At 34.0% G+C, this 20,356-nt stretch overlaps 2 protein-coding genes across 3 annotated transcripts; both read right to left on the bottom strand.

The window, feature by feature from the left end:
• Window positions 1-2,893: 2,893 nt before the first annotated feature.
• Window positions 2,894-6,598, bottom strand: LOC111409998 (protein FAM135B-like). Of its 2 annotated transcripts, none has more exons than XM_023040149.1 (4): window positions 5,970-6,598; window positions 5,692-5,897; window positions 5,324-5,374; window positions 2,894-3,698 (listed from the first exon to the last, which is right to left on the bottom strand). In XM_023040149.1, the coding sequence occupies exons 1-4, from the start codon at window positions 6,157-6,159 to the stop codon at window positions 3,408-3,410; spliced, it is 738 nt and encodes a 245-aa protein (XP_022895917.1). In that variant the 5' UTR covers window positions 6,160-6,598; the 3' UTR covers window positions 2,894-3,407. The 2 variants fall into 2 exon arrangements, with proteins under 2 accessions (XP_022895917.1, XP_022895918.1); XM_023040150.1 differs by having other exon boundaries at window positions 6,172-6,598.
• A 1,636-nt stretch (window positions 6,599-8,234) lies between these two features.
• On the bottom strand, window positions 8,235-15,041 carry LOC111409997 (U-box domain-containing protein 33). Its single transcript, XM_023040148.1, has 9 exons — window positions 14,618-15,041; window positions 13,473-13,594; window positions 13,090-13,211; window positions 12,699-12,803; window positions 11,642-12,077; window positions 11,371-11,508; window positions 10,190-10,720; window positions 8,630-9,376; window positions 8,235-8,513 (listed from the first exon to the last, which is right to left on the bottom strand). Exons 1-9 carry the CDS (start codon window positions 14,796-14,798, stop codon window positions 8,337-8,339), a joined length of 2,559 nt encoding a protein of 852 aa, XP_022895916.1. The 5' UTR covers window positions 14,799-15,041; the 3' UTR covers window positions 8,235-8,336.
• Window positions 15,042-20,356: the final 5,315 nt, after the last annotated feature.

The raw sequence follows: 20,356 nt of genomic DNA, 5'->3' as shown, positions 1-20,356 counted from the left end.
AATGTTTAGAAGAAGGATAACATTAGGTAGAAAAGTTTGTAAGTTGTTAACAAGTGCATTGATTAATTAAATAATTAACAATAACCTCCATGTGATGTGTTTCTAACATCTCATAAGTGTAGGATGTTGATTGCGTAATTTTTAATTCGATAACTTTTACTTTCTTTCTATTTTTTTAGCTTATTATTATTTTTTTAAAAATGTTTGAGTAAGACAACTCTAGAGCATGGAGCACAAGAAATCGATTAATTAATTAATTAATTAATTGAGATAATGTAAAAAAACATAAAATAATTCAATATGATATTTCACGTATCCCGACTAAGATTTTTCTTTTTTCATACTTATAAAATATCGAAAAATCGAATATTTTAAAATTAGACTTTCTTTTTTAAATACTTATAACTAGTTTTCAATTTATTTAAGACATGAGATTTACCATCTCCATCTTTCACGGATATGTTGGTTTATGTCTTGTTTTTACTATATTATTATTTTTATAAATTAATATTTTTTTGAGATTTGTCCAAACTTTTAAGATTTCTTGGGGATGCAAAATGGTGATAATAGAGAGTGAAAATTTTAACATCGAGGTCAGTAGAGAATTTGTTGTATATTTGTATATGCGAATTAGACATGTAAAGGTAAATGAGTGGCATAACACCTTGTTTGGTACATCATAACTTGACTATAGAAGTCCGTAGAGTCATACTCATTCGTTTTATTTTACAAGCAAGTCACATTGAACCTCCTTGATGGTCGACTGAACATGGTTCATCATAAACTACAATTAATGTCGAGTCATACTCATTCGTTTTATTTTACACCTATAGTTCATATAAATATATACTTCGAGAGCATTGTTGATATACTTTGAAAACCTTTTTACAATTTACATTTTAACCTTATCAACATCTTTACTTTTACTATTTTTAAAAAAAAAAAAAAACCACAATTGTTCTACAATTTATTTTTGGGAAAGTTAATGCATAGGTAGCAATAATAGAACAAAGTGAAGAAATAATTAATAACTATATGTAAAACAAAAAGTATAGTTCCCACAAGAAGACACTCTATAGTGGTACAAGAGATTCAATGAATTTTCCCCACATATTTGACGTGGAAAGATGGTGCTAATTAAAGATTAGATTAGGTTTTTTGTGATATGACATTTGAGTTTATGTTTGCCTCACTAAGTGCTTCTTTAATAGCCCAATTTGGAATAAAAGTGGAAGCATTTTGAAGAAAAGCCCTGCATAAAGACTATTCTATGAAAGGTATTGGCCATCAATTATGATGATTACCACCATTAGTTTGGTAATTGAAGTGAGTTAATGGGTTGCATGTGAGGGAAGATGAAGGTAATCAACTAGTAGTTGCTCATGCCACTATTGCACGCGTCTAATTACTCGTTGAGTAGAAGTGTCAATTGAGTCGTACTTGACTGACATGGTTCGATATAATTTTTTTAAAACGTGTCAGACTAAAGTAAAATGTATATATCAAGTTGTGCTTTGGGATGATACCACAGTCCATTGATACTGTACACCTCCTGTCTGTATTCAAGATACTTTTTCACCTACTGTAATGGGCTCAAAATATGTCGATCAGGACGACTGAACATAATATGGCATCCCCTCCTAACGTATCTCAATTAGGCTATAAGTGAATTAATGTGAACTCTACACTCTTATGACATACTCAATACGTCTTTTTCATGTGGAAGGGGAAAAAAATCACTTCATGAGGAATGAGTAATTGAAAAATTCTATTGACGGCAGTTTTTTTCACAATTTAAAAATAAAAACTCTAAACCACACGATACCATTTACAAATTTCATAGCAAGTTTCTTTTTTCTTTAATCATGTTCGACCTAATTCAACGGTCCCACCAAAGATGCTCTAATATTAGTTTGATACTCCAAGTTATGATTACCAAAGAAATCAAAAACTGAACAACAAACTACCATGCTTTTTCTTATTTCTCCCATTCAAGATTGCAAAATATCCAAAGTAGCCCAGCATCAACACCTTCTTGATATAGATCTTTTTGACTTTTTATCCCAAAGAAAAGTGACAAAAGCATTAATTTGACATGAATGGATGTGGGTGGACATTTTACTAAAGTTAATTATTCTCATCATAGTGTTGTGTAGGAAGAGAATTCATAAGTTTAAATTTTAGGGAATGAACAATTTTCCAATGTCAATTTTGTCCCCCCATGATATGTTGCTCCAACATGGATTAAACTATAATTTTTTGACCAGATATATTCCCTTGTAAATCTCCATTTTTATTCTGCAAATTGCAATAATATAAGCAGAAACCATATATATATATATATATGGAAGGGCATCTAACTCCATATAAATCATAAATTAACCAAAGTAAGTCTCAAGTTGTAGGCGCTAGCTGTCAAAATCACATGGTGGTTTTCACCTAAAACCAATTATATATTATTATTATTATTATTATTATAATTATTATTTTTAAGTAGATGGGGTCAATCATTCATCATGTAATAATCCAAAATGAGCTAAGGGTGGAACAAAATGTTTCCATGCATCTTCGGCGATCTCTTGACTCAATTCATACCGTCAACACAGCTTTCCTGTTTGGTCCCCATTAAATTCCATTTTATATTATTTTATTTTTCTCTCTCCTATTTTCAACCACACAATCTTTCATAAAATAATATTACACGTAAATCGAAAACTTTTCTTTGTGGGAAAAAAAAAACTATCATATTAATACATCTAATATCGATGTATAGGATGTCACGTAAGACGATTATCGCAGTGAGCGACTATGAATATCATTACTCATAATCTTTAGGCCGTTTATCGTTGTTCTACGAAATCAAATGCACTCAGGGAACCACGAAATATAAGAATCCAACACAATAATCTTCAGTACATTGTTTCAAACGGAATATTTCACCTCAGAACAACACGTAGCATAAAACCAGTCTAATGATAAAATTCAGTTTGATAGTGATACAGTGCAAACTGTCTACCGATGGTACAGAATAAGCTTGTGCTCGATTCCGTAATGGAATTCTATGTCGTGGTGCTTTACAGTAATCCCCGTACGATATACATTTCTATGTACAAAAGAATAATTTACCCTGCTTGTAGATATAAAATACATTTGAAGCTTTAAATTGCCTGCTAAAGAGGGAATATCTTTGAAGAAAAATTATAGCAAATAATTTACATTGTGGGATATTTCACTGCACCTTCAAGTCTGGACGTCGAGAAGATGAAACTCTTACCTTTATGAAAACCGTCCCCAAGATTCAATGATAGATCGTTCCTCATGTCAAAAAGTTGGAGGTTCGATGGTGCTTGATGAAGGCTTGAGAATACAATACACATATGTGAGGAAAATGTCAAAAGCCCCTGCATTCAACGGAACAAATCTGGGAAGGACCACATTATAAACCTCGCAAAGATGTCTGTTTCCAGGAACTTTATATGAGCAGCCCGTCCAATTATGGTATTGAGGTTCCTCCCTTGCAATGAGATGTCAAAATTAACATCACGTCGCATGAATACCCGGTACTCAGTGGATGATGCACGTATTTGGTCCATGCAATTGTTAAGCATCTCCAGAAAAGCTTTGCCTTTTTTTGAGGAGTCGCCTGAAGACGCTGGGCACATTTCAATTCTAGCAGAATGGTACGGAACATAACCATCCTGATAGCAGATAATAATCAATTATGTTAATATACGTACAAATCAAATAGTTAGAATATGAGATCATTTCTGAGAAATTCAATGGTATGAATTATTAGAGAGGACTAGACAAACAATGGACAAGATTTCAGTTTCCTTTTCTTCCCAATCCGTCCACGGTGTAGTCTGCCAAACCAAACATGCCATTGTGTTTTTGTTGCATTCAAGAAACATTCTATTAAGATTGAAGCACTTGCATCAAACAATATACTCGAAAGGGTGTATATATATATATATATATATATATGTATATATATGTATATATATACATGTATAAGAGGGGGGGGGTCCTGAAATAGGGTTAGTATTTCAAGGATTAAAAAGATGTTAAAGAGGGGTTGTTATGAGATGGAAAAAATCCTACTCAGTACTCTTCTTAATTGAGGTTTTCTTCTTCTTTTGATAAAATAATATCCCATCATTTTTTTTTTTTTTTTTAATTTGAAGTATGCCATCTGAGATATATGAACTTGGGCCTAACTCCATTCTTGTAAGGACACCACTGGCACTCCCTTATCAAGAATTCTTAAAACAGTGATCCCTTTCCCTCTTCTATGCGTCTCCTAGCCTCTCCACTGGGCCTTTACGCTTTGAGAGGTCACTCAGGGCTTATTTTAAAAACAGTTTTAAACTTTAAACTTGGAGTTAAGACATGCTCTTATCATATACTCAGCATGAAACATAAAAATCTTTACAAAATCATAAAAATTTTATGAATAGTAAATGTTCTTATAAGATCTGGAACTAATATTTATTATTAGCACCATATCTTTAGAACTATATATATATATATATGTATATATATGTATATATATATATATATATATATATATATATATATATATGTATATATATATGTATATATATATATATATGGACCCCAAATTTCACGGAGAACTTCTACACATCTAAGGAGACTATCAGTGTAGGCGTTTGGATCTTAATTATTCATAAATGTCATCAATGAGACGTTATAATTATTGATTACTCACCCTTTTGAAGTTCATTCTTTTTATTTAGATAGGGAGATTGGTCATTGATTACAAAGAAGCAAGAGAATAAACCTTGGAATTCACCTCCTGCTCCACCATTAGTAGTTTGGTATAATTTGAGTCTTCATCGAGATGAATTTACTTTTATTTCCAACTGTGCACTGATAAGGTTTTTTAGTTGCAGTTTTTTCATATTCCCACTGAATGTGATTTTATTTGTGACAAAACAGCAAGTTTTTTATTTTCATTTAGCACACAAGTACATTTTAATAGAAGTTATGCATGCATGAACTACTAGTCCTTTTATCTTTTCCCTTGCACATTACCACCTCACCCATCATTTTCAACATGGTGGGTTACTCCAAGTCTAAAACATAAGGACATTTTAACAATAGCTCACACGTGTATAGATAAGTAGATAGACACCATCATTAAATGTAAAAGCAGCAAAATGATGCGCGTGTTGACAATTCACATAAAAATAAAGATTGGAGGAAGAGAAATGCAGAGACTACTATTTATTTCCAAGAAGTTGATGGAACAACCAGGAATAGTCTAAACAACGAACTCAAAAAAAATTTATATGTAAAATACCTGGGGAGAAGATAGCAGAATGATATTCCTGAAATTCTCCAATGTCTTTTCCTGAGAAATATGGAGAAAAGAAAGTATAAGAACATTAATGGGTAAGAAAGAAAGTACACTGTCATTTTTCTCTCTCACGATAAATTCTAACACTGATAGCTCAACATTTTGTGGGAGATTCAACACATCGAAAACGAAAAATAATTTGGACAATGATTCAAAAAACACATTCCCGAATGACTGTAACTCAATTTTGACCTTCTCAACATCTCATCCAGCTAGGGGCCATATGGAATTTTAATTAACGGTTCACCCTTGACAAAAAACAGAAACACACATACTTAAGGGAGAATGTGAAGAGACCAATCAATCAGTACCTTGCTAAGTTTGTACAAGAACGTATTTTGAAGATCAGGATCATCGGTAAAAGTCAGCTGATGAATACACTGTGTGCCCTTGAGCTTTTTCAAAAGCCATAAACCCCCATTAAATAAGGAGTTTGAACTGTATAGGTAACCTAGATGTGGTCCAGAAACAGAAGGATACGTATGCAGATATCTCAGATATGGTTCCATAATGTTTTCTGCAAGAGTAGAGAAATATTTAGAAACATCCAAGATATTTGGAAAATTCCCTCAAGCTTCAGCATAAAAACCTGTTAATGCAGTTCTCAAAATAATGTTTCCAATGGAATGTCCAACAAAGCTAAGCTTAATAGTTCTCAGGACTCCAGATCTTGAGAATTTATCCATTTTCTTTTTCACAAAAGATACAACTTCCTGTGCCAATCTGTGTCCCATTTCCCTAAAATTTCCAGATGTTTTCTCTTCATTAACCTCTGACATGAGAAATTCTACCTTGGGATCTAACAGGAGCCATTGATTCCGGACAAGCCGCAAGTCCAGATGATGTCCCTAACATGTCAAAATTGGGAAATTTCTCTTATAATTCTACAACAACTTGTAGAAATGCAATGCAACACAACACATAAAACTAACTTAATTTTTCAGAGTCATGAAAAGAAACATCGTGAAGTCAAAATAAGCTGACAAATTTGTTTATGGTACAGAATGTGAAAAAGTAGTAAAGACCTGCATGATCATAACACATTTTATAATATCTAAGAAGGTTCCTGATAAACCTCCAATTAAAATTACTTATGCAAGATGAAGGAAAACCCAGCAAAGCCGTAATGGAGAATCCAAGAACGTGGCAGCCCAGTTTAGTGGAAATATCTAAAAGAATTGCTGAGTTAGTTAGAATTGTTAGTAAGTTTGTTAGAGTCAGTGGAAAATGTGCATGTATTTGGATGATTTCAAAAAGTAGGCAAATTAAGTGGGAAAATTGATTGTAACTAGGCAAATTAAATAAGGGTATAATAGTAAAGGAACAAAACAAAATATTCTAAATTTAGAAACAAGTATATATATTTGAGACAAGAGAAAAAGGAAACTAAGCCTATATAAATGGGACGGGGTAGTATTTGTTTGGCGAACATTTCTATGAAGCACTTACCTCTAAATTCAGTTTGCAAAGAATGATCCTAGTTGGGTTGGAAGATTGTATTCATATGTTGTTCTTGTGTGCCTCATCTAAATAGGTTTGGTAAAAAGAAAGGGTTTCTGGGGACTGGTCTGGAGTTGCTATGATTCATCCTGAGGTGACCTTATTGCATAACCATAGCAGTGGTTCATTTGGTGGGATCTCTTTTGAGCATGGATTGGTGGGGGAAAGATGCGGATATCTTGTGGATTCTACAGATGGGCTGCTCTCGACTCACTTACCATATTGTGGAAGCATCCAACCTTGACCACAAGGTCTTGATTTGAACCCCCAGTCATCTTGAACAAACCATGCCCGGGCTGCCTCAAGCTGAGCACATGCAGCTGTTTGTGCCAATGCTGGAATATTTGGAATTGGGAGTCATTCTAAACCAAGAAGAGGCTCATTGCGGCATTGACAAAACAAATAAGTGGGTCTAGTTCACCAGTGATGCTGAGGCACTCGCCTTAAGAGAACCGCATATTTTGCAAGAGATAATGAGATGAGAATGGCAGGCAGAGGTGGAATGTGACGCTCAGCTGATAATTGTTTTGCTTATTTTTCCTTGTAATCTTGCTTCTAATGTTGTTATTCTCTTTAATATTTTTGGTTTGTTAAGAGATGTTGGTACTGTTCTTGCTATTTTTTTCCTTGCAATGAAAACAAGGTAATTCATAACTTGGCTTCCTTTGCTACTAATTCCTACCTCAGATACTGGGTTGATTCTCTTGCTTCATTACTCTATTTGTGCATGGTGATTTTTTGTTTGTAATATAATTATGTTTTCTACAAAAAATAAATAAAATAAAATAATTTAGGGTAATATATCGTAGTGTCCCCGACTTTTCATATACATAGCAGCTATGTCCTTAACCTTTTAACATTGCATGGTGTGGTATCCCAACTGACGAGAAAGTGTATCTAGACATTAAATAATCATATAATATGCACGTGATATTTGATTGAAAGGGCTATAGTTCAAAATGATTAATATTTGACGTGAATTGAATTGTCACAGTTTGATTTTCTATTTAGGCACATTGCATGTAATGTGGACATTTAATGCCTAAATTATTATTTTATATCAGATGTGGATACAACTTGGGGGTGAAAATGAAACTTAGAAGCACATGGACAAATGAATAAAATGTGACTTCTAACCATATCAATTATAAGATAACCAATAAGAAGTCCTATGTGGCACAACTTGAAAATGACCAAAACTACCCTAAGGTTTTGAGGAAAATTTATAAATAATCCCTCATTTGAAGAAGAAAGGATGCAATTCAAACCTCTCCCTCTTGAATAGATATTTCTCTTCATGTTTTAGTTGAAGCATCAAGACTAGTAAATTTAGGAGGTGAAAGTCATAGTTAGGTGACATGATTTGTTGATTGTATTTATATTAATATTCGATTGTAATTGTTTCATCAATAAACTCGTTTGATTCAATTCGTACTATCAACACTAAGTTTTAAGGCTATTGCAGCCACTCCATTATTGTAGATCGAAGAGCATGGTTAGGCACCCAGTTGCAGTGTGGAAGCTTGAGATTGGTCATGGGTGATGTATCATGACAAGTCTCTAGCCAGCCCTTGATAGCCCGAGCCTCGTAAGTGAACCCATCAGCAGCGACCACAGGATCTTGCATAATTTCCTGGAGATAACAACAAATTTAAGGATTGGTCTAATGCAGGAGACTACATCTCTTGTATACTGTTAATTACGCCACATTCACAGTAAAGAATATTGTAGATATAGTATTCGACCAACCTGAAAGATGGGACATATGAAATAGGATGGAACCTGGCAGAACTCTTTGGAACCCAACTGAAAAGAAGAACCCCCCATCGGTTTAAGAATCCTCCAGACATCTGAAACAAGATCAGGCCGGCGCATACTGTTCGTCTCACAGCAACTGACTGCAAGGTGAGCCAACTGTTTTGCTTGCACGAATGGCCAATCCCCAGCTGTTGGATCCAGCATATCGTTCAAATTTCCTTCATCTAAGGCACACAGAACTTCCTTCGTGATCCCACATGCAGGTCGTCCGGTTAATAACCTTAACAATATGATTCCAAAAGAATAGACATCTAACTTCGAAGTAAGCTCTCCAGTGGCAAGAAACTCGGGATCCATGTACGCAAAAGTACCGGTCGGACCTGTCGGGACAATTCTAATGTTTAAAGTGGTGCTGTTGCCTGAAAATTCATCGCAACATATTCCAAAATCTTTTAGCTTGGCCACAAAGTTGGAGTCAAGTAGAATATTAGCAGGATGCAGAACTCCATGTAGAAGTACACGAGGGCGGGAAGAATGCAAGAAGGTAAGAGCAGAACATATATCTGTTGCAATGCGAATTCGATTTTGCCATGACAATGGGAACGTATTGTCCTTGCAGTCAAGGCGATCTTCAAGGCTTCCACTTGGAAGATACTCGTAGACAAGAGCCATCTCTTCTTCACAGACGCCCATCAAAGTGACAAGATTTGGATGCCTCAGCTTACTAAGTATATTTACCTAACATAAGATCACCAAAAGATAAATATGTGACAGCCAAAATAGCATCTATAGGAGATAGAAACAAATTGGATATCGTTGTTACATTTTGGGACAAAAAATTACACAGGAAGGAAAGGGGGACCAATTACCAAAACATAACTTAAGATGAGGTGGTCATAAAATATAGATAATTTCATATAGTTGTGATATAACTATGTTGAAATCTTATAGCTGCAAGCCTGGACCCAACTGTTAGGGGGGAAATGTGTGAGACAAACAATGTGCATAGATGTAAGTATTAATGAAGAACCAAAGAGAGTAGTTGTCTGTTTATACTTGTGATTGCTGAATGAAACGAGAAAAAGGAATTCATTTAGCCTACCCCAAATTTATTCAGAACAAATTGTTGTTTGTTTTCTCCAACTTTTACTTTGGCAATAATGAAAAAACTTTTGTGTTCGCCCGATGAATGGCTAGTGATGTAGAATACAATCCAACAGTAATGAGATCGAGAAAGAAAGAGGGAAGGAGAGGAGAAAGAGAAGGGGAAGAGAAAGATTAAAGAAGAGGGAGAACAAATATTCAATATTCAATTAATAATCAAGTATGCTTACAAATGAAATCCTAAGTCACGTCTATAGGGGACAGAAGTTAAACTCAAATGAATTTATAATAAACTAAAACCTTCCTAGAATTATAAAATAATCGTTTTAATTAAATTCCACTTTAAAATCCTACCTAAATCCTATATTTATTCTTATCTTCATTCTAAATTAGCTAGTAACATGATTTAGCAAATATCATGAAAGAGTTTCTTGTTAAACCTCTTACCTCGCGTTGAAATTCCAAAAGACCTTGCAAGCTATTTGGGTGAAGTATTTTTATGGCCACTTCAGTGTGCCGAAGGAGTCCCTTATAAACAATTCCATAATGTCCTTCGCCAATCTTTAAGGATTCGTCGAAACTGTTAGTTGCAAATTCAATTTCTGCGAATGAGAATTCATAAAAGAACTGAGATGGAGATGAACTTGATGTCTCCTCATCTTGTTTTTTCCTCAGCTCCTCGGCTGCGATGAGTGCATTAACATGCTCAACCTTCAATTCATCTATTTCATTCCTGTATTTTTTCATCAATTCAGTAGTAGAAAATATTTCCTGTTCCAACTTGTCTATGCTCTTGCTAGAACTGGCAATTTGACAATCAAGAATTGATTTCTGATCCTGAGCAACTTTGATCTCTTTCATGACTTCATCTAGCTGGTATTTAACCTTTTCGACTTCTTCCTTATCTCTTGCTAGGGCTTCTTCAATTTCTCTCTGGTATCTTAGCTCCTCCGCAAGCGTGCTTTCGCATGATTTAACCTAAAAATGCAATTTACATAGCATCACTTGCGTTTAAAGTCATAGACATTAAAGCTTGAGCAAATATTATTACGGATTCAGCCTTAATCCCTACTTATGTGAACAATAATAAATTCAAAAAACAAAGAAAGCATGCAAACACAGACTTGATAAACTTATCAAAACGTTATTCCATTCGTCATTCCATCTACAATGTCATATCGCTCTTTGAGTTCTAAAACGGCGAGTGATGGCGTGGCCTATGAGATAACATTTTAGTAAGTTGCAACTCCCAGAACATTTAAAGTTCAATGGCAATTGAGAAACATTTGAAAAAGTTCAGTTGCAATTGGGATATTTAACCTCTACGAACACCCATTGTACCCCTAAAATTATTCGCACCAAAGTTTGGTTGGTCTGTGGTCAACAGTCAAATGTCCACCATGATTAAGCTAACATAATCTAACACAGAGTAACACGATAAGATCTTTGAAGCTCAATTCCTCCAAGACCAATAGCATCTCTAGAAAAGTATTTCGAAAGATGTTCTGTAAATTTCAATCCCCTACCCAAAAAAGAGTCGGATAGGCTACAACTATAACCAAAACACGTATAAAAATTCATGTATTTAATTTAAGAATGGAAATAAGAGAAAGTGATTGACTATTTACTCTGTGAACAGCATCAATGACATCCTTTTCAGCTTTCTTACGCCTGATTGATTCTTCATATGCTTCCTGCCGAGCCTTTTCTGCTTCCATCACAAATTGCCTGAGCCTATCATAAAGTTCATCTTTCATAGTTCCTTCCTGCTCAAGTTCATTAACTAGTCAGCAGGATTTTCCGATGATAATACTTAATGTAATACGCAAAATCAACTCCCTGATACATATAATCAACCCCTTAGAAAAAACATGAATACAAAGTTTATTGGTTACTTACTATGGCACTGGAAGCAACGGCAAAATATGAATGATGCTCATTATTTTGCTGAAGCATAGCTAACTCTGGATTAATTTTGCTCCCCTCAGTCCTTGCCAGGGAGACTGAAGTTGAATCCTCAAATATATCATTCAGACAAGTTGAAAATGGTGATCCTGTTGAAGAACTTATATCACAATCAATGCTCCCTTCTAGATTCAATCTGCTCTGTGGAGTTAACCCTCCATAGACATCAGATGGTACTGAAAGTTCCATTCCATGATTCTCAGACCTGTCCATACTATAGGCAGGAACAGTATAATTTATCTGTGGTCCAACATTATGTCCTTCCGTAACTGAGTCCGATCTTAAGGAAGAATGTGTAGTTTCAATACATGGACTTGCTTGAAGCGAAGAAGAATCCACCTGTATGTCAACTCCATGTAATTTTCTTTCCCTACATTAGGTTTGGAAGACAGCATTAGTGATCAAGATTGTAATAACAGTTGCCTAGAATCTATATGTTATATAAACCATATGAGCATCTCCAATGCTAATGTGGATTGCGTAAAAAATTCTCACATAAGCAAAATAGACAATATCTGCAAAAGTTCTTCTCCAATGCACCTAAGTGGGACTCTATCTAGTTGACATGACAAGGGAAAAATGGACATTGTGAAGATGTCTCTATAGACATAGAGGCTTTAAATAGAGCGAGTCAGCAAAATTTAAGTTCTCTCTCTTTCTATAATGTTTCTTTCTTTTTTTCTCTCTCCCCTATTAAATATGCATTGAAAATGAAATTTTAATTATAGAAAGAACCCATTGGAGATGAAGTTTAAAATTAGTCATCTATTCATTAGATGTCAATGCTACGTATATATATTGGAAGTCTTCTTATTTACGTGCCACCTAGATGGCAGTTCGCATAATGCATTTGAGATGCTCTATGGATACGTTTATATTCCATCCACTTGTTAGACAGTATAGAAGTTCTAAGATGGATGAAATCTTCCTCTATTAATTTCCAAACAGAAACCTCAAAAATCACCTGAAAGAACATAACATAAATGCATACCTTGTGTTTATAAGGTGTCCTTTACATACAAACCAAATGTGACAGTAACTAGGTGCGTTCAGGTGCACATACTTCGCTGTCTTCGACTTTGGCTCTGTCATTCTCCTGTATGATCAAAGCAGGTGTAAATGAAGGATAGGTCACGAAGGATAAAATATATGCTTTCATTTTCTCCCAAGAGCTTCAACTCAAACAAAGCTGCTATAAACATAAAATGGTAACTGACAGTAAAATGATTTTATTATATCTGAAGAAGGAAAGGGAAACACAAGTTTCAGTAATTGGAATAATCCTAAGTATATGTACGTAAAGGATAAAGCTATTCTTATTCAAGATCAGGGTGTTCATTTCTAAAAAGGGGAAAAAAAAATATAAAATTATGGCATAATACCTCGAATAAGATTTATTAGCTGCTGCTCCCATGACAAGCCACTTGATACCATGCTCAGATATAATCTGCACAATGCCCCTCTCAATAGAGTCCATCTCTAAGTATAGTTTCTCAGCCCTGGCCTAAAATGAGAAGTAACCAAAAAGAAGAAGAAGAAGAAGTTGTTTTAATGATTGTACCTTCATTGTTACAAAATAAAAATTATCAGTTGTCATCAGCTAAAGTTATCTTTAAGGTTATTTATGCAGTATAAGATAATATTCCATAACAATTTTCTGAAGTTACAAGCAGAATATGTGATCCCATATGGTTTCAAGTTTTAAAGATTGATTTGCAATAAAACGAAGAAAAATGTCTTTTGGAAGAAGGGTTAAAGACAATACCCCTGCTCGGGCACAAGTCGAAATATACTTGTCCAGAGTCTTAAGCATCATTTGTTTCTCATTTTCATGATATGCTCTAACTTGATGATCTCCCAGCTTGCTAATTGAAATTCTCGAACCCACTGCAAACATGAAGCAAAAAGTTTGTAGTCTCGTCTACGTATTTATGATAATGTGTGTATGTAATAGAAAAGAGAGTGGAAAGTTCTTACAGAATACATTTAAAACAAGAAAGGAAATGATCAAACAAGAACTTGTTCAAAGATATATGTATTTGTTTATCAAAGATCATGTGCATAATTTTCATAAGTGAATAACAATAAGATTTGATCTTGGTTTTTTACCTAGTTTCTGGTACCATGTTAAATCATTTGATTTAAAAGTTTAAACTGTTAGAGATGAACTATATGTATTCAATTTAATCTCATCTTCATTAGAGGAGGTGTTCGTAATTGGATTTTGGGAACAAAATTATAAGGATACACTATGGAATTGATTCATGATTAAACAAGCCATATATCTATTTCCAAAATGCAAATGAAAAGCAATGTAGAAAGGGAAGTACAGAAGGCTGATACCAGCATGCCATGATATAATCTGCTACTATTAATTATAAAGAAAAATGAACACTCATAAATCTTATAGTAAAAATGTATGACAATTTCATCAAAATGGTGGATAATTTGTTAGCAATGTGCCCCAGTGGAAGAGCATCTTTATAAATCGACCATAGCCCTTAAATTGTTCATATAAAGCATCTAAGAGGAAATAAATTACTACTGTTTCCATCTCTCTCGACTATTTAAATTCCGACTGGACTTGTCATCGCATTTGACTTCTCACTCATCCTCTTATAAACAAGACTAAAGGCTGAAGTAGAAGGCGCCTTAGGGATTTCCAACTCAAACTTAGACTCGGATACTTGTCGAAAGACATTAGAAAAGTAGGGAAAACACACTATGATCAATCCTAATAATCCCAGTACTCATCAAATATCAACCAAAAAGTAACACACTATCAATAACAAACACAGAAACCCACAAATTATTCACATAATTTCATGATCAAATGGTGATCAAACAGAGAAAAAAATCCCTGAACTTAAACAAAATAAATCAAAGAAATGTATAATTTCTGATACTTACAAATGGGTATTGTCTGAGCAGGTTGATGAACATGACAGATGCAAATTTTTCTCCCTCTTAAATTATGCAATGTCCACATCAAAATTGTTTGCCCCTCCTTCAAATTCTTCCCCAAAGCCACAAAAATTGTATCATCTGGAGATGGTGTTCTTGTCTCCATTTCCATAATTTCGACCCTCATGTTCTTCAAATATAAACCCAGGTTAGCTTCTTTTGTTTATGGGCTGTGAAATTTTCACCAAAAAAGGAATGAAAAAGCATAGATTTTTCCAATAAATTGATGGAAGATGAAAAAGAGAAGGGTATTTTTTGTCTTTAGCTAAGGAGCATGGAGTTGTTAAAAGTCAACTATATATGTTCTGTTGATTGCTAGCAGCACAACTTCCATAACTGACAAGAAGTTTCTTGGAGTTGACAAAGCATATTTTGTGAATGTTTTAAAAATAGTCCAATGAAAGTAAATTACGGGCATTTTGATAATTTGTTTGTCGAAGAATTATGCTGAGTGATCTGTTGTAACTCTGAGATTATTTTAATCGCGGAACCCATTTGTGTGATGTAAGTGGGCCATCAAAAATGATGTCAAAACAAGTGTAAGTATAACATATTTGTTTATCAAAATACATGCATGTTGGGTTTTTTGATACCCAATAAATCCCGGGCTATGATGTTAACGTGGGTTAATATTATTTCATAGGCATAGGCCGATGAATGAAATAAGTCCAACAACCAAGTCCATGAGCTACACCCGGCCCAATTGTATTCCTTATGGATGGTTTGAATCTTGGCCCGTTTACCCCTTTAATGGTCCAACTTAAAGCCTAATCCTAGAGTATAATATTAGCCTAGCCTCTTTGATATGATAAATGTGTGATTTTGAGAGAAGAACTAGTGAATCCCGGCTGCCTCCCTTTTGTGTGAGAAAAAGGTGTTCAGAAGTGTCCAGAACGCTGATATAACGTGTGCAATTGGTTGTTCTTTCATAGTATACCTTTGTGGTGTCTTCTCTTAACCTTTGTGGCGATAAATCATCATCCTTTCTTGTCCTACGTGGGTAAGATTGAATAGCAACCAAGGTGAATCAATTGGATGTGGTTTGGAGCCGTTTGGATTGGTTGTTGGTAGAGAAAGGTACGTTAGACTGAGCCTGAAAAACCACCGTTTGAAAATCTTTTGAGAGAGCTTCCGCAACAATGCAGAATGTGAAATTTAAATTCATTAACTAGTCTTTTCATTACACGTGTCATTCTCTTAGTGCTTATTCACCCTGCACAACCACCCTTAAGTTTCATCGAGTTTCATTGTTTTACCCATGTTGTGCTTCCCTTCTTTTTTTCTTGGCCTTCTTTAGTAGCTTTTGATCACCTATTTGACAATTTAAGAGACTATGGTACCGCATTGTTTATGAAGTATCAACTAAAAAAATTTACAATGTAAAAAATTACTATAATCAACGAATTCATTAATAGGATTGCTAACCAAGAATCACAAACCAAGAAGCATAATTGGAGTTGACAGATTTATATGAACATTTAAAAAAGTCAAAAGTGTGTGTATATATATATATATATATTTCTTTTATTTTTTTATTTTTTTTTTTTTTTGTTAAATAATAATTTAACCTAATTTAAAGTTATCATACTGTATTTCCTTGTAAATTTGATGAGTTGGTCAAGCTCATGCGATCAACTCAACATTTGATCGGACTTTGTTAATTTGTTTAGTTACTAAGCTATGGCGAAGAAGATTGCAAGTTCATTACATAATGCGATGGATGTTGCAATTATTATTCGGTAGATGGTAACCTTTGATTGACTCTCTACCACATCAAATTTGTTAATGACGTCAAAGAATCAAATGATGTCGCAATAGATTTAATATGTGTTTGGTAAATCTTTTTTGGTAGATAATAAGTTATGAGTCCTGTAAAATTTGTGATAAAACCAATGAATTCTAAAAGATGCAATGTTCCCAAAATGGAACCGGTCCGACCGGAAAAACTGGAAATTGGTTCAAAAAAGGGTTTGATTAATGCCTAAAAACCAGATATTTAAAAACCGTATAGAAACCGGCCAATTTGCCAGTCTAACCGTAAAATCGATTGACCCATAACCGGTTTTACCTGTTTCGGCAAAATTAATGCCCTACTAATTTTTAAAAATAAATTTCTTTGTCATGCCCAAGTTTAAAGCCCAACACCAGAAGGGTCTGAGCGTGACCAACCATTTTATAGCTGGCTTCTCTGGTCCTTTACTTCAAGAAAATCGATGTGGGATTGGGACTATCTTCTCTACTTATCAACCAAGGTATCAATGCAGTGGAGGGACTGAAAATATTTTCATTGCTTTAATTCATTAACTCTATTCACTGTGAATTATTAAAAATGGTTAGTTCAATATTCAATTTTGTTTATTTTTCTTATTAATTTGGAGATTTTTTTAATGTTTAATTCTAGTAAAAATCTAATCAAGTCTTGTGAAGTAATTCAAGAAAAATCTGGAATTTTTTGGTATTGTTGTTCTCCTAAGTTCTTATTTTGATATTGCTATTGATTTTTTTGATTAAGCAACATGATTTGGTGGCAGGTGCGGATCCAATCGTTTTGGGTTGTGGGGTCAAAAATTAGAAACGTGTTATAGTGCCCCACATAAATGATCGCGAGGTTGACACAAAACACACATGAGGTAGGGATTATTTTATTCATGGGGACCCCGTTGGACATGTGAGGGCGCGGTCACTTGTGAGTTCATCCTCACGGGTTGTGCTTAGCTCCAAAAATTAATGTGTAATTTTTTAAAATAATATAATATTTATAAAAATAAGTTAATACGTATTTTGACATCTTGAAAGTGTCTTATAATTCTATCATTACCAATATTGTTAAATGAATTTTGCTACATGTATAGTTTTGTTTATCATGTTATTTATGGATGTTAAGCTAACGACGAGTAAATCAAATTGGATGTAAAAAGTAAATGAAATTTAAATTTAACAAAAAAATAATTTGAAAGTAATTCAAATTACATTTAACTTGTAACGATTTTAGAATATTTGACATCATATTTAATGTAAAAATTTCTAATAAAATGATGTAAATTATATTGGAAAATTTGTCGTGAGAAAATAATAAACGTTAAGAAATAATTGATTTTTTTTTTTAAAAAGACGAGTTAAACGCCTCTTTTGATACGTACGTTTGACGCATATTTAACTATTTTCGATATTTGTTTGGACCATTCGATATAACTACGATGTAGTTTTCATAACGAACTTCTAGATGATGCAGTGATTTGTAGATTTGGATAGTATATGATCATTGATAAATTTTAAAAGTTAGCATATTATCAAAATTTTCGAAATACTAATTTGGAACGGCCTACTTTAATGCATCGTATCTTTTGCTATGGTCGATCATTTCGCACACCATTAAAAAGCAAAAAACTAGGTTATGCACCCTTAAAAATGATATCAAGAATGTAATATTTCGTTTTCATTTAGTATATATTAAAGTGGGTCGAAAACGGGTTAAAACAACCATTTTTTGAAAAAAAAAAATAATAAATCCAAAATTTTGTGGGGTCATCTGACTCCACATGACCCCATGTGGGTCCGCCCCTGATTATATGAGATGTAAAAAGAAGGGGATGAAAAAGTGGTTGATTATGATTATATTGTTTTATTAAGGTCTTATTTTGATTATAATGTTGTGGTCTTATGTTCTTAATGCTATTGTCAAATTATTTTGATAAATTTATATAGGGTCATTAGCACAAAACGTCCCTACCTTTCGATATTTTTGTGGAAAATATCCATACCTTTCGTTTTTTGGCGGATTACACCCTCATCTTTACCTTTTTTTTTTGCGCAAAACGTCCTTCTGTCAACTCCCCGTTAAAATGTTTCATTAAATCAAAAGGTAATTAGCACAAAAGGTCCCTACCTTTCAATATTATTGTGCAAAACGTCCTTATCTTTCATTTTTTGGCATAATTAGCACAAAAGGTCCCTACCTTTCAATGTTATTGTGCAAAACGTCCCTACCTTTAATTTTTTAGCATTTTCACCCCTACTTTTCACCTTTCATTGCAAAAAAGGTCCTTCTCATCCATTTTTTTTTCAATAAAATGACGATTTTATCCTTATATTCAAATAAAACAAAAAGAAAAGATGAATAACCAACTGCAACCATAATCCTTAAATTTTTAAAAAATTACAAAGAAATCATAAATTCCCAACCACCACCACTTTCACAACCTATCAAGCTATCAACTATAAATCAACATAATACCACCTTTCTACCACCATTCCCACCGGACTCTGCCACCGTAAATGTGGTTGTTTGGACAGATTGGTGACCAATACTATGGAGGAGGATATTGGGAAGAGTGAGGTGAGGCTAGTGGTGGTGGAGTCCGATAGGTGTTGTGACTGAAAGGTAGTGCCGTAGTGCTATATGGATCTATAGGTGGTGGCTTGGTGGGGTTATGAAAGTGGCGATAATGGAAAGTTTAGAATTTATCTGTAATGTTTTGAAAGATTTAGGACTATGATTACAATTAATTATTTATTTTTCTTTTCTTTTCTTTTTGTTTTACTTGAATATGAGAGTAAAATCGTCATTTTATTGAAAAAATGGATGAGAAGGACCTTTTTCACAATAAAAGGTGAAAGGTAGGGGTGAAAATGCTAAAAAATGAAAAGTATGTACGTTTTATACAATAACATTAAAAGATAGGGACCTTTTGTGCTAATTATATCAAAAAATGAAAGGTATGGACGTTTTGCACAATAATATTGAAAGGTAGGGACCTTTTGTGCTAATTACCTTTTGATTTAACGGAACATTTTAACGGGGAGTTGACAGAAGGACGTTTTGCGCAAAAAAGTAAAGGTGAGGATGTAATCCGTCAAAAAACGAAAGGTAGGAACGTTTTTCACAAAAATATCGAAAGGTAGGGACGTTTTGTGCTAATTACCCATTTATATATATTAATTATTTTATTTATTATTAACGGGTCGACCCCGATTTGACTCCGGTTGAACCTTTCAACCCTTGACCCTTTAGCTTTGCCGGCTCTATGATCAGGTTAGTTTTCAAAACATTGAAAAAATACGCAAATAGAATAATGTTTAATCAACTTATGATCTTAAAATAGTTTTATGCAACATACTCTAAAAGATTCTAGACTTAGTCAAGTCTCAGATTTGGGGACTTCAATAATATCATGACATTGAAAGAAATGAATTCAAAGCAAATTAAGTTGAAAAAAAGGGAGCAAATTTATGAGCAAAACAGTTAGAACATATAGAAATAGAGAGATGCTAGGCTTACAGGTCTGTTTCACAAGTCCAAGCCACACATAATGTGGACCCCATGTGATTTTTTTTTTTAAATACATATAGGGCCCCTGGACAGTGAGGGATCCTGTAAAAGACCTGTGAGAAATGCCCTGCACACTGGGCATTTCTCATAGAAATATTGGTTTGTTCACACTCAATGTAGGAATATTCTCGTGCCTACTGATAAGTTTGTTTTTCACTTTTATAAGACTTCTAAACTAGCATAATATTGATTTATCAAAATTGTTTATATATTGTATTTGTGAGGAAATTCCCCCAATGGTCACTAAACTTTGCAGAAAATCCCCTAAGAGGTCGTCGAACTTCAATACGTCCCTAAATAGTCACTGAACTTTTTCGAAGTCCCCCAAGAGGTCACAGAATTTCATAACGTCTCTG

The sequence above is a fragment of the Olea europaea genome, chromosome 15 (genome assembly GCF_002742605.1).
Source record: "Olea europaea var. sylvestris chromosome 15, O_europaea_v1, whole genome shotgun sequence".
Lineage (NCBI taxonomy): Eukaryota > Viridiplantae > Streptophyta > Magnoliopsida > Lamiales > Oleaceae > Olea > Olea europaea.
The sequence above is the reverse complement of the archived record's forward strand: the minus strand, read 5'-3'. Positions and strand labels throughout refer to the sequence as shown.